This window comes from Microcebus murinus, chromosome 21, assembly GCF_040939455.1.
Source record: "Microcebus murinus isolate Inina chromosome 21, M.murinus_Inina_mat1.0, whole genome shotgun sequence".
Lineage (NCBI taxonomy): Eukaryota > Metazoa > Chordata > Mammalia > Primates > Cheirogaleidae > Microcebus > Microcebus murinus.
Window position 1 is genome coordinate 31,803,700 of NC_134124.1, and position 15,002 is coordinate 31,818,701.

General features: G+C 51.3%; 1 protein-coding gene across 1 annotated transcript in view; it reads right to left on the minus strand.

The window, feature by feature from the left end:
* Nucleotides 1-5,026: 5,026 nt before the first annotated feature.
* The window catches only part of SLIT3 (slit guidance ligand 3), a 586,308-nt gene continuing 576,332 nt past the window's right edge, over nt 5,027-15,002 (minus strand). Inside the window, exons 33-36 of the mRNA XM_012780961.2 lie at nt 12,302-12,456; nt 10,659-10,944; nt 9,244-9,452; nt 5,027-6,170 (exon numbers count right to left, since the gene is read on the minus strand). Coding sequence (XP_012636415.2) covers nt 5,935-6,170; nt 9,244-9,452; nt 10,659-10,944; nt 12,302-12,456 — 886 coding nt within the window. The 3' untranslated portion in view covers nt 5,027-5,934. The remainder of the gene's footprint in view (nt 6,171-9,243; nt 9,453-10,658; nt 10,945-12,301; nt 12,457-15,002) is intronic.

Here is a 15,002-nt window from a genome sequence, read left to right on the forward strand (position 1 = left end):
GGACGATTCCTTGTTGTGGGGCTGTCCTGTGTGTTGTAGGGTGTTTAGCAGAACCCCTGGCCTCTAGGCTTCTGGTCCAAATGTAGGAGGTGGACACCATAGGTTCTGGGTAGGAGCTCCTGTTGGCAGGGCCACGTGGGCTGTGTGATGCTGTGTGTGTCAGCACCAAATCCACCCCTCCCAGGTCAGATTCCCGCATGCTAAACGGTATGAAACAAATGTCAAGGGCACCTGTGATGGAGGGTCAGGGCCCCTGGCCTTTGTGGCCCAGTCTGGCCCCCTTTGTGACACTCGAAACATCTGCTGCCTGCAGTGTCTTGTTCTCAGTGGGGTCTGCAAGGGAGATGATGGCCATCTGTCAGGGAAGTGACAGTTACCTTCAGCCAGCCTCCAGACCCTTAGCGATCTTCCTTCTGTGAATCCACATTCTCTTAAGGATGGCTGGGGGTGTACTCTGCCTTCCCTCCCGTACTCACAGCCTGGTGGTGAGTCTCGCCCAGGCCACGCTCTGGCCTACTAAGATGCTTGGGCTACCCACTCCCTTGGATGTCACCCGTGCAAGGGTGGCTGTCTAGTGAGTGCTGCATGGCTGGGCTCCTGCTCCTCCTCTTTCTTGCTACTCTCCCCTGCTCCTGTGTCTCAGTTCTTCATGTACAAAGCACCCACCTAGCTAACCTGGCTTGTCGTCTCTAAGGTATTGTCTGAAGTGAATTTATCCCCCTCTGACATCATTTGTTTGTTGATAGGCACACCCCCCGCAGTTAAAGTTTAAACTCCTGGAGAACAGGGACTTTGCCTTGATCCCCTTTGGGGTCCTTGATGCCTAGAACAGTGCCTAGCACATAGTAGATGCTCAATAAGTCCCTGTTGAAGGAATGAATAAAGAAGAAACGTAATTAGGCAGTGGGGTCCCCCGGGAGAATCTTCCTTCACGTCCCAAGTGCTCTCCGAACTGGAGTGGCTGCCTCCCCCGTGTCCCTTGGCACCCAGTCTGTGGCCATATCGGCCATGTCCCCTGCAGGCCCTGTGTGTGCTGAGTCTTCTCTTCCACGGCTCTGGGGAACTCGGGATCCTTTTTTTCCGCACTTCATGGCCCATGAAAGTGATTCTTTCAACTCATTCCATGCCGGACTTGTCCCAAGCCCCATGAATGCAATCATCTTTGTCCCAGGGTGTGAAAGTCAGGGGCAAAGATAAAACACACGCCACGGCGCGGGGCTGAGTTATGGCATTCACGAGAGCCTCCGATGGCTCTTCTGTGACTCATCTGTTTATTTTAATGACACCAGAATATGACAGCATGTTCAAAAGAGAATGCACATTATTTATTCCATACGGGGGAAGTGGCACCATAACATTGTTTTTAAAAACATCTTTAAAAATTTCCTACTAGAACCTATTGTTGAGTTAGAGAAACGAGCTTTGCCAAATGTCCAATTCTGTTTTTCCTGGTCCTGCTAGCTGGCATCCCTCACCACCTTTTCCTAAGTGTTTCCTGTGGCACTGTTTAACCCAGACTAGAAAATACGAGTAAGTGCCACCACACAAGAGCATGTCCCCAGCTCCCCCACCATCTGGGAGTGCGTGGGGAGATGGGTGGAGGGTGGAGGCAGGGGACATTCTCCAGGCCATCGAGAAGGGCTTCTCTCTATCTGGACGCCCACTGTGGGGTAGCAGGAGGAACTTTGGCCTGGGTAGACACCTGAGTCTATCCTGCCTCTGGCAGTAATTACCTGTGTGGCTTTGGTCTGTGGTCTGCTCACTTCATTTCTTGCATTTGTCTGCCCCTCGGTCTTCCTGCCTACCAGTGACCGCCTAGGGTTCCTCCAGCTCTGAGATCTTGGATCCTGAGTCTTGAGGGGCAGGTCACTTGTTGCTGTGGACTTTGGGTCCCAGCAAGGGCAGTGTGGGTGACTGTGTGGTCTAAGGGTTCAGTCTGGCCACAGCCTTGTCTCTGGTGTAGGGCAAGGTTAGCTCAATCTCAGTCCTGGCCATTCCCGAAGGGCACCCTGCGGGCTTTTCTCCTTCCTTTCTCTGGCCCTGGGAGAGCTGCTCCTCCTCGCCCCTCTTCTCGTCTTTCTGCAGTATCAGACCTGGGTTCCTTGCTATAAAATCGAAAAGGCAAAGCTGTCTTCTAAAAAGGGCCTTTTGGCATGTCTATAATAGCAACAACAACAGCAATAATAACAGCATCTTACATTTAAGGTTTTTAGTTTACACTTTACAAAGAGCTTTTAAATACATCATTTCATCAGCCATTGTAGGTCCCCTTGGTTGAGTCAAAAGGAGACCCTCCTTCCCCTTTCCTGATTCCTGCTCAGGGGGAAACAGCCGGGGTGGCCTCTTCTGCACATGCCTGTCCCCACACACAAACACTGAACTGTGGGTTTTTTTTATTTTTATTTTTTAGACAGAGTCTCTTGCTCTGTTGCCTTGGGTAGAGTGCAGTGGCGTCGTCATAGCTCACTGTAACCTCCAACTCTTGGGCTCTAGCGATCTCCTGCCTCAGTTTCCCCAGTAGCTGGGACTATAGGCACGTGACACCATACCTGGCTAATTTTTCTATTTTTTTTTGGTAGAGACATTGCTCTTGCTCAGGCTTGTCTCAAGTTCCTGGCCTCAGGTGATCCTCCAGCCTCGGCCTCCCAGAGTGCTATGGTTATAGGCATCAGCCTGGCCTGAACCATATTTTTTAAGGTGCAAATTAACCAACTAAACTCCTCCTGTCCCATGAAAGTTTCCATTTCTAGAATTTGGCTGCTCAAGGAGAGAGTTTTGATTTCACTTATTAGGAAAACTTGATTTGGGGGAGGATTTTCTTAATGGTCCCTGCCTTTGGCGTTGCTTAAAATCAGGGCTTCCAAAATGGAGGAGGAAGGCTCAGAATCTCCCCTAAGCCACACTGACAGGCCTGGCCCTTTTGCTGTCCCGGATGACTGTAGCTGGATTCAGGGTTGGGCCCGGGGTGACTGCCAGAGGGAGGTCTTAGGTTCCTCGGGGAGGCAGAGGGAAGGTCTGCAGCCCAGGGAGTCCTCCCCAAAGCTAGTGACCCTGGGCAGGCTCAGTGGGCTTTCTGCTGGGTGGGGAGAGGCTGGCCAGGGTGGTGGTGGTGGGTAAGGCTCAGGTCCACCTGCTGGGGGTTTGGGGGCTGGCAGGGCTGTTAGCAGATCCCAGGACACCCTCCCAGGGCAGAGCTTTGAGCTGCCATAAAGGCTTTTGTGATCCACATGGAAAACAGTGTTTTCTAGCTACAGAGTGAACCACTGGGAGCCCCCAAGGCCGTTTTGGGTGACAGAGCCCTATCTTCTCTTCCAGGGCTTTCTGTACATTGCCCCAGTTCTCTTCCTAACCCAGAGCTTGTCTTACAGCTCTCCTCAACACCCTGGCAGGCTCTGCCCTTGCTTGGCATGCACGGCTCTGGGTCTCACGTCTACCTCGGTCTCTCTGCTCTCCTGTGTGCGTCCCACACTCCTGCCACCCTGACCTTGGACTGCTCCCCACACCTGCCAGGCTTTTCCATAACCTTTGGTTTCCAGTAAACCCACCTTTTAATGGGCCATTCCCACGGAGAGTCAATTCCCTTTCCTGCCTCTGGCAAACTCCTATTCATCCTTCAAGGCCCAGGTTCGGAATTCTATCCTCTGGCCAGCTACTTCTTTGTTTATACTGCCATTGGAGAACTCGCTGTGTAATAAAGCAGTAGTCCATTTTCATGACAGTTTCTGCCCCAACTGTAGGATCCTTAAAGGCAGGACTTGTTTCTCTCCAACAAGAAGCAGTATGGTTTAGGGGGTAAGGGAGCACGTTCTAGAGTCAGCCTGGGCCCAAATCAGTCAGCCTGGGCCCACAGCCTGGGGCCCAAATCCTGGCTCTACAATTTATTAGATATCTACTCTTGGGAAAATTCCTTAACTGCTCTATGTCTTAGTTACTCAACTGTAAAATGGGTTAATAATGTTTTAACTATAGGGTGGTTTTGAGAACTCAATGAACACACACACACATATATATATATCACAATTAGGTATCTGATGTATAATGTAAGTACAAAATAAATCTATTAATATTTGAAAATAAGCCATCATAAGGCACAGTACCTGGCACATAATGTATATTAACATGCATATTTTTAGGTAAATTCCTCCACTATCTCCTTCCCTCCTTAATTTTTCTCTTCTTTCCTTCTCTTCTTTCCTACTCCCTCCCTTCTCTTTCCCTCTTCTATCCCTCCCTATCCTCTACTGGCCTTGCGTCTTCCTCCCCTTTCTCTCTCCTGTCTTCATTCCTTGAGCCTTTGGCCACCGCTGGTCCTCCCCGTACAGCCCAGGCTGCCCTGCGGCGGAAGGTCAGAGCTGACAGCTCCACTGAGTTCCAGATCCTTCTCTCTGAACCCTCTGCAGTGGAGGCTGTCGGAAAGGGGGCTGGATGGTGAGCCAGGGCGTTGGCGTGAACGGCCGAGTCCCTGGGGCGTGCGCACTAACCGCACTCGGGGACAGTCCCCTTCGGGAGTGGAGGCTGAGGCTGGCTGCGCTGCCTCTGCTCACGTTCCCTAGATACCTAAGTCACTCCCTCTGGAATCTTTCCGGATTAAAAAAAATAGCAGGGAAAACGCATCTACTTTCCTTTCCTTTTCTGGTAGGGCTTTGCTGGTGAATTTAAACTGCCCGAATCTCCTGTGTTCGCCCACTCTGGAGAAAGAATCTAGAGCTTTGAGTCTGGACCCAGGTCCGGCTCTTCCAATGATGAGAAGTATGGCTTAAGGACACTTAGGCCCCGCTTGCAGGCTCTGTAACTTGCCTTATCTGAGAAATGGGCTGTGCTGCCTCTACCGTTCCCAGGGAGGCAGAGGTAGCATAGATAAGGTAGTAGACAAGAGGTACTTTGTCATTGTGCTGGTGGCCTGGAGGGTCAGGTGGCAGAGGCCCATCGGTCCTACAGCAGGAGCCTTCAGGAACCTTCTAGAATGGGACACCTACTGGGGCTGTGGGTAGGCTTGGCCCCAAGGCCCCCAGGCGGCAGGCCAGGCGGCAGGCCAGGCTGCCTGCCCTCCCTGCACTGCCCTCCCCCTCGAAATTAGCTGGAGGGAAGGAGGCAGGGAGTGGGGCCCGAGGAGATGGCATGACCCTCTCTTCCCTGTCCTGGGAGAAGAGTGGCTGTTAGAAAAACTGGTAAAACAGTCCCCGGTTAATCCTGCAGCAGAATTCAGGTAGTCAGTGCTCGAATGGGAAGCAGGGCTGGCTCCCGGTGGGCTCAGACCCCACAGGGAGCCCAGGGACAGACAGGGCGGCAGTTGTCTGGGTCACAGCGAGACTCCGAGAGGCTGGGCCAGCTGCTCCCAAAAAACTGGGCATCTTGGGCACTGGGCTCTTAAAAGCTGGGTGCTTTTAGGTAAGAAAAAAAAAGGGGGAGTTAAAAACAAGAAGAAACAAAGAGAAATCTTTTCTTTCTCGCTCTTCCTCTTATCCCTCCTTTTCCTGAGCTAGTTAGCAGGTCGTGGTGACTGCCAGCCCGGTGGCATTTCATAAATGTGAAACCTCCTCCTGCCTCAGACAGGCTTATCATCCTTTATTCTTATCCTTTCGTTTTAAAACATTTTTATTAGTCTTTTTTCTTCTCCTTAAAACTCTTAACAGCTGTTTATAAAAACACAACAAATACACAACACACAACTCGGTAAAAATAACTCACTATATGGTACATATACTCAGACGGTGTGATATATTTATATAATAAAAGATGAAAATAGTCACTTTCATAATAAAAATAAGTTCTATTTTTTGTTTATTTTACAATATACTTAATATTCTCTTCTTCTGGTTCCTCTCGGGCTTCATCTCCTTCACTCCGAATTTCAAGGGGTGTGTGTGTGGGGGTCCCACGTGGCTGTCCCAGCCCCACCGAGCTGGAGTCCCGGCGGCTGCGGCGGGCACGGGCTTAGGAACAGGCGCGGCAGCCGCACTCCGAGTGTCTCTCCACCTCTTCCACGAAGGACGAGCCGTCCGTGCACTGGAAGACGTATTTCCGCCACTTGCTGCGGGTGGGCTGGCAGCACTGAGCCCCGCAGCCCCCGCGACACTGCATCACCGGCACCTTGGAGGCCGTGGCGCAGGACGCGTGACCTTTCTGGCGGCGGACCACCTCCCGGACCACCTGCCCCAGGCACGGATTCTCTGCAGAGGACAGAAGCGGCAGCGTCAGGGCACTGGCAGTGGCTGTCGGGACCACGAGCGGCACCCAGGTAGGCTGTCCTGAAACCCTTGTGATCGGAGGACCCTGAGAACTTACCCACCCGTCTAACTATTTCATGAATATTAGGTGCCTCTTCACTAGGGCTTGTACCTAAGCCCCCAGGATAGAATGGTGACACAAGCAGACTCTGTCCCTGCCTTCAGGAAACTTCAAGCCAGGTGAGGCAAACTGGTGGCCTGTGGGCTGATCCTGTCCCCAGATAAGTTTGACTGCCCTACACATGCTTAAAACCCACCCCAAATGGCAACCTTCAAATAACAGGAGATTTCACCTAAGTGTGGATTGCTGGCTTCTTTGGAAACCAGGAGGCCTGGCACAGCTAAGCCTGCTTCCCTGGGCTGGAGCTGAGCACTGCAGACGGGGTAGGAGCGCTTCTGTGTGCCCCGGTCCCCACTGCTCCCAGTAGCCTTTCTCCCTCGGTCTGGAGTCTAGACACTGTAATCATTTAAGTGACTATATTTGTAATGAGACACTGAGGCAGATGCTACAAAGAAAAGGGCCATGCAAGAGCCTACAGCAAAGGCACTTGGCACCAGGAGGCTTCTCCAGAAAGCGATGCCGGGGTGAGCTCTGACTAAGAGGCAGGGGTGAATGAGACAAGGAGTGTTGGGGGAGGGGCTTTCCCCAGAAGTTCTAGAAACAACTGGAGGGAGGGAAAGGGGACCCTGTACCTGCTTGGATGCTCTTGATCCTGACCTACCTCTTTACCCTCTACCGTCCTTACTGCACCAAGGAAGGGAGCCATGGAATGGCACCAGGGTCCTTGGCCACACAGCCTTGGTAGGTCACTTGTCATCACTGAGCCACGTCTGGAACATGGTGACACATTTGCCTTTCCTTCCAGCTAACTCTCAGGAGAGTGTGAAGAATAGGCTATATGCATTTTAAAGCTTTAGGTGTTTTAAGATGACATAATGTGAACTGTGTGAGGAGTGACACAACCCTTTAGAATTATGAGAGTGCTCTAAGGATCAGATCAGAGAGAGGCTAATGATGGCTGGGTGTGTGCGCATGTGGGGGAGGGGGAGTGCAGATGTGGCAACACGGTCACAATTGCGGTAAAGACTGAGAGCTGTTTATGCTGTCCTGACAATTTTTCTGTAAGTCGGAAATTATTTCAGAATAAGTTATTTGCTCATTTTTTTTTTTTTTTTTTTTTGAGACAGAGTCTCACTTTGTTGTCCAGGCTAGAGTGAGTGCCGTGGCGTCAGCCTAGCTCACAGCAACCTCAAACTCCTGGGCTTGAGTGATCCTCCTGCCTCAGCCTCCCGAGTAGCTGGGACTACAGGCATGCGCCACCATGCCCGGCTAATTTTTTATATATATATCAGTTGGCCAATTAATTTCTTTCTATTTATAGTAGAGACGGGGTCTCGCTCTTGCTCAGGCTGGTTTTGAACTCCTGACCTTGAGCAATCCGCCCGCCTCGGCCTCCCAAGAGCTAGGATTATAGGCGTGAGCCACAGCGCCCGGCCTATTTGCTCATTTTTTTAAACTTGTATTAGTTTCGGTTAAGAACAATATTTCCTTTAGGTATAAAATGTGGACAAGCCCTCAAGTGACGGGGTGGCCTACCTGGGGGCATCGAGGAAGACGTCCCAGTGTCCATGCCAGAGGAAAAACTCCAAGGCAAGACAGAACCATTTTAATGTTAGTATAATTTTTTACTTTTTCTTTTTTGAGCTCACCTCAAAATTATACACTAAAGGGGCCACTGAGATAAATTTGATTCTGAGAGTGCTCAGACAAGGAATGGGGTTCTGCTGGCCCAACAGCAGGAGGGCTGGGCGAAGACTGGTGTGACATCTGTGAGGTTACTGCACATGCGGATCACTGGGGCTCTTGACAAAATGCAGGTTCTCAGGCCGCGGGGTGGAGCCTGAGGGTCTGCATTTCCAAGAACTCCCAGGTGGTGGGGCTGGTTCTAGTCGGGGTGCCTGCACGGGTGGGGTAGGAATCAGTTTTGAAGGCAGCTCCAGGGCCCACAGCTGGAGAAAAACAGGAGCGCAGAGACAAGAACTATCCAGATGGTTCCTGCTTCCTCCTCCAGAGAGGTCCACCGATGGTCATTTTTGACACTTTTCACCTTTAAATTAGTTTTATCTTTTGTAAGTCATTTATCACTCACTTAGGAAACATTACAGTTCACACTTTAAGAATCTTCTGATCCTTTATTTACTAGGACCTCATTTCATCCTCGCAATAAACCTACTGGCAGAGGTGCTGTGAGTGATTTGCACTTTTGGATGACGGGATGTGAACCAAAGAGGTAAGACATGCTCCTCGAGGATGCGCAGGTTCTAAGCGACAGAGCTTGGCCTTCATCACAATAATGTTGCCTCTTAAGAATTCTTAACCTGGATTGTTCTTGAAATTAGGCTATAATGTAGTCCAGCTGCCAAGCTCTCAGCATTGAGCCAGGTATTTCACATCCTGTGTACTCCTTCCAACGACCCTACAAGGCAGCGTGGCAGCCAGCCTCCAAAGTGACCCCACTTCCTGGTAGGGATGCGGTCTACGTGGCGGCCTCCTGCACTGGACGTGCCCGACCCAGGTAACCGATATGGCGGTGCGGGGATGACTGTGTGACTGCCAAGGCACTAGGCCCTATAAGATAGTGTGCTTCTTCCTCGCTCTCTCAGCTCGATCACTCCGAAGAAGCCAGCTGTCCTACCTCAAGGACCCTCCAGCTGCCAGCAGCACGGGGTGCCCCGCCTTGGGAGCAGGCTCCTGCAGCCCTAGTTGTGTTAAGTGCAACCTTGAGAGACGCCAGCTAAGCTGTTTGAACTCCCAACCCCGTAGGAACCGTGTGGGATAAAACAATGTGTATTGTGGCTTTGGGACTAACTTGTTATGCAGCAATAGATATAGAAGTTGGAGTATTGCACCCATTTTCAAGAGGACTGGGCCAAGGTCATGCAGTGGTGCAGCCAGAACGGCAGTGTAGACGTGTGGATGTGGAGTCCAGCTCTGACCCTGCCCCCGTGCACCCACCTTGTTGGCAGTGTTCCCCGCTAAAGCCGGGCTGGCACAGGCAGTAGGGCTCCCCTTGGTCTGAGGTGTGACACTGGCCATGGTGACACTTGAAGGCTGAGCAGGCGTTGGCGGAGTCATTCTTGTGGTCACACGAGGCCCCTCCATAGCCCTCGGCACACTTGCACGTGTACGAGGTCCCGGTTGCCACACATTTTCCGTGGTTGCAGCTGGGGGAAGGGAACCAGATCAGTTAGTGCCACTGGAGGCTTCTTCTCTCCACCCCAGCTGGGGACCCAGAGCTGTGGGGCCTTGTGCTGAGTGTAGCCAATAGGCCACCTCCCACTCTGTCCTCTGCTAGCCCAGTGGCTGAGCGTCTGTCTTTTCTTAAATACCCTGTCCCAGGGACCAAGGAGCTGGAAGCTGGTGAGCATCACCCAGTGCCAGCTGTGACCACAACAGCGGCTGGCTTCCTGTCACACACACCAGAACCCAAGTGGCCAAGTGCATGTCACCTCTTGGAAGAATCTAAGCATGCGCTCACTGTTTAATTTAGTAGAGCAATGCAAACACCACTACCAGCAGGTACCACTTGCTATGTGCCAGGCACTGTTAAGTGCTTTACACCTAATGACACTGTTAATTTCCATAACAACCCCTCCTCTGCTGCTTCTATGCAGGAGATAGTCTTATCTACATCTCACTGATACGAAAACTGATGGCAATGCTTATATTCTTAATCATGATGTATTCTTGCTTCTATGGGGGTGATAAAGCCGGATTCATATTAATTATAGTCACACACACATGCTGAAGAGCAGCCCTTTATATTAATAACTGGCTCCCATTCCTGATGCAAAATATCAATTCCCAACTTGTTCAGCCAACTAGATCTTGGCTCCAGTGTCACTTTCGGCTGAGTCAGAGCTCTTAACGCTGGGAATACTGGATCTCTACAGTTAGCATGCAGCCTGGCCTATCGCAGACCCTCAATAAATATTTGTTGAATGAATAGTTGATTAAACTATCGAGTCTGGTTTGGCTGTGTGTAGTCACGTTGGGGCTGAAAGCCACCCTTGTACTTGTCAAGGTGAGTGCCGCCCAAAGGGGCACCTTTCCCTAATTCCCACAGGCGCAGTGTGGCAGCTCACGGTGGCTCCGGACAGGGTGTAGAGCAGGGGTGGGGAACCTTAAGGCCACATGTAGCCTTCTGGGCCCTTGAGTGTGAATTTTGCAGAACACATCCTTTCATTGTGGGTGGGGACAGGACAGGTGTTTTGATGCCTCTGCGTGGCCCCGCTGCTCGGTGTCGCTCATCCTCTGGAGCTTTTAAGCGGTGGCACTCACACAGAGCCTAGCTGCAGCCTGACCCCAATTCCTGCGGCATCTGCCAGCGCCCACCGCTCAGCCGAGCTGGGAGCCCCAGGGACACTGACCTGTGGCCGAGGCAGGGGTCCCGAACCTCCTGGTCACACAGTGGGCCGGTCCAGCCGGGGTGGCACTCACACACCACGCTGTCCTTCTCCACGGAGCGGCACAGGCCGTGCTTGCACACGGTGCAGGACTTGCAGCCCGGCGAGACGCCCAGGGACTGCGGCGGGAGGGCCTTGAAGTCCTGCAGCTCGTTGTTGATGCGCACCTCGTGGATGCAGCCGTGGAAGCCGCCCAGCGGCCGGTCCGCGCCCTGGCGCAGGGCGGAGAGGCCCGTGGAGGTGGGGATGCCTGCGGGAGGGGAGCAGGGACAGCGGCCTAAGCACCCTTCACCCGCGGTCCTGTCCTCAGAGCGAGAACGTGCTCTGCGCAGATTCACCCGCGTGCTCAGAGCGCCGGGCCTCTGCTGGTCAAACCAAGACATGCATTCCCCGGTCCCACATCGAGTGTCTTTTAGAAAACTTGAATTCATTGCCAACATTTAAATATAGAAAATATCCCATAAAAATTTGTATTTTGGGCTTTCCTAGAAAAAAATGTGACCATCTTGTCACCTACTGCCACATGGCCCCCTGGGCTGAAGGGGAGAGGACCAACCCCCCCTTAGGCAGAGAGGGGTGTTGCGCAGAATTACCCCGTCCCCACCAAGCCCCCTGCCCTTTGATCCAGGCCTCACGAGAGAGCCCGGGGCAGGTGAGCTGGAGTTTGGGAGAGAAGATGAGGTTTGAGGGAGTGCCTGATCACGGGAACTTCGGGGTTCAAGGTGGTTGGACCACTTTGCAGCTTTATGTGCTATGGACCCCTCTTCTCTGTGTCTTTGGGGGACCACTGGGAAAAGCCTACTTTGCTTTTCCATGACGTCTGATTCCTGTTTCCCTTCCACACCTCTCCCTGCCCAACGCTGCAGTCGGGACCAGGGACCAGCCTGGGCACTGGAAGCAGAGGGCCCAGTTTTGTTCTGGCTACAAGTGGGACAGGTGAAGGGAGGAGCAGGAGCCCTCCTCTGGGGAGAGGCTGTGCCCTTCCGGGACTGCTCTGGGCCAGATGCAGCCTTGGGTGCCCGGCATCTGAACCACTGCAGCCCTCTGGACAGGGACTCTTGGGTGGAAGTTTCAGGAATCTACTGAACACAAAGTTCTGGTGGCTTTTTTTTTTTTTTTTTTTTTTTTTTTTTTAAAACACATGACCCTTGAGAACTATTGGCCCAGGGGCTGCATTTCAGGCCTGGACTCCGCCAAACTGGTGGCCACTTCCCTTTTTGACCTTGACCTTAATCTCAAACTTGCTCCTCTGCCATTCATCGCAGTGGCCAAGGAGGTGGAAGAGCAGAGGTAATATGACCTGAAGCTGGCAGACTTCAGCAGAGCTTGGACCTGCTTCCATAGTCCCCCTCCCCTCTTCTCCCCACTCCCTATTCCATCTTCACCTCCCCCCGACCTCCACAAGTTCCCAGGAGTCCCACTCTGTCTCCTTTCCAAGCATCTGTCCAAAGTTGTCATCTTTTCCCCATGGCTAATACCTATTCATACTTTAGGTTGTCACTTCCTCCAGGAAGTCTTCCTTGATTGGCTTTGATAGTGGGTGCTGAGAAGAGGGCAAGGGAATCCCTGGCAGTGGACCTGGGGGTGGCAGGGGAGGAGAACATTACCTCCAAGGTAGAGGGGGCTGTTGATGCCCACTGCTGGCTGCTTCTGGAGCTTCCCCAGGCTCTTGGGCACACCTTTGTCCACCACCAGGTTCAGGGTCTGGTTTAACATCACCAGCTCCACGCTGTGAAACTGCCCATCGTTCACCGTCTCCACGCTGGGCAGGAGAGAAAAAGGGAGAGCCAGAAAGCTCATTTGGGGCCTTCTGTGGCCGGGCACTGGGCCTGAATTTGACCTGCATTACTTGCATTTTGCTTCACTTTTTATTTGGAAATAACACATAACTGCAAAATAACAGTATGGAAAATACTTGTCACCCAGATTCTACCGTTATTACCCCCATTTGCTTTAGGATTTATCTCTCTCCATTATATACACGCACTATACGTATACATATGCATATACATACACATGATTTTTCTGAACCACTTAAAGGTAAGTTACATCATAACACTTTATCCTTAGATACCTCCATGTGTGTTTCCCAGGGATGGGGACACTCTCTTACACAGGCACAGCTGTTACCAACTTTGGTAAATTAACATTGATATTATACTTGTATCTGGTCTATCATCTGTATTCTAATTTTTCAGTGGACCCAATAATGTCGTTTACGGCATTTATTTCCTGCCAGTACAAGATCCAGCCTAGCGTCAGGCATGGCGTTTGGTTATCATTATTTGCATTCTAGTCTATCATTCCACACAGCTCGGCAAACTCCATCCTCAGCCCACTTCCTCGGTTTCCGCTTGGCCTGCACACCACCTGGACCATTATTTACTCCACATTTTTTTCATTTGCCCATTTCACCCTTAAGCATCAGTCAAACTATAAGCTTTGCAATGTTCTAATAAACAAAAAATGTTTTGATGTGATTTTTATATTTTCCAGTATATAGGAAATCAATTTTTTCATAGTTAAAATTTCAATGGTTTGTCATATCTAAATTCCTCCCACGTGCCACCAGTGGTGTGCATACCACATTTGGGGAAATAATGGCTTGTCACACTCCTGCAAGGTGGATTTGTTATCCCCACTACAGACATGGGGAAACAGAGGCTCAGGGAGGTTAAGCAATTTGCCCAAAGCCCAGCAGTTAATAAGGGGTGGAGCGGAGGGACTGGAACTGAGCGCCAGGTTTCCTAATGTGAAAATCTGAAATGCTCCACAATCCCAAACTTTTGGAGCACCAATATGCTGCTCTAAGGAAATGCTCACTGGAACATTTTTCCAATTAGGGATGCTGGACTGGCATGTACAATGCAAATATTCCAAAATCCACAATCTGAAACACTTCTGGTCCCATGCCTTTGGATAAAGGCTGCTCAACCTATATAGGTCTTTTCTGCAGGCTGCCCCTGGCAGTCCCAGCTGCCACATGCTGAGGGCTTAGGCGGGCCAGGCACTAAATGGCTCGCTAATTTGAGCCTCATAGTCATTCTGTGAAGTAGGTGCCAGATAGCTCATTTCACAGATAAAGATACTGAGGCCTAGAGAGGTTGAGTGATTTGTCTGAGGTCACCCAGCTGATACTAGCCAGAGACAGACTTTGTAGGCAAAACTTTTGACTCCAAAGTCCTGCTCTTTCCGGTTCTCTAGCCCTGGCAGGGCTGGGAGGAAACTGGTGAGAGATGACAGGAGTTTGGGGATGTGACACCTCCTCCTTCCCTGAAGAAAGGGGGTCTCTGAGGAGTAGGCAGAGCTCGGTCTCATCTGTTCAGGCGTGGGTGGTAGATACAGGGGGGCTCCCTCTCTCCCTGGTCATTTCCGTTGGCTCCAACAAGAGGGTCCCAGCAGGGAGGGGGCACTGACTATCCAGGCAGGCAGGGACAGTTGCAGTGACTCATTCAAATTTAGAAATTTCAGCAGCCAAAAAAGAAATGCTTAGGAGAAGACAGGCTAAGTTGGGGTACAGTGGGGAAAGGGTGAGACCATGGCCAATCACAAGAACAGAACCCCCTGTTCTCAGTTTCCTCATCTGGGAAAGGGGCAGAATAACCTCACAGAACTATCATGATGTCAAATCATGAGTGTGCTTTGCAGCCAGGGGTGGGACACCTGTCTGTAGTCCCAGCTACTTGCAAGGCTCAGGTGGGAGGATTGCTTGAGCCCACGTGTTTGAGTCCAACCCAGGCGACATAGCAAGACCTCCTGTCTCTATTAAAAAAAAAAAGTTCTTTGTATGCTACATTACTGGGAAAATGTGAGCAGTTATTATTACTAGTGTTGTTGATATTAACATTGTAACATAGAACCTGTCATTGCCCCTAATGCTGATCCCTGGGAGAAAGTGACGGCAGAGGACGACACGGAGGACACATTCAAATCTGTCAGGAAATCTCTCCTCCCACATCTATCCAACCTCCCACCTGTCTCTCCGTCCACCATCCATCCATTCACCCATCTATCCACCTACTCTCTTCCCTATCCATCCAGCATCTATCTATCCATCCATCCCCCCCGCCCCCAATGCACCACGTGTGCTCTGGGCCACATTGTCCTAGGTGCTGGGAATCAGGGGCAAACAGGACAGATAGGGTCCCGCACTCACAGAGCTCATGCTCCACTTTCCTTAGCTTTTCCTCTAAGTCAAATGACCAACTTATCCTTATCAGTGTAAGGTTTGGCCAAGAAATACGGTAGTCCGGGTGCAGTGGCGGGTAGGAGCAGCCATTGGGGGATCTGGTTTTGCATGATGGGGAG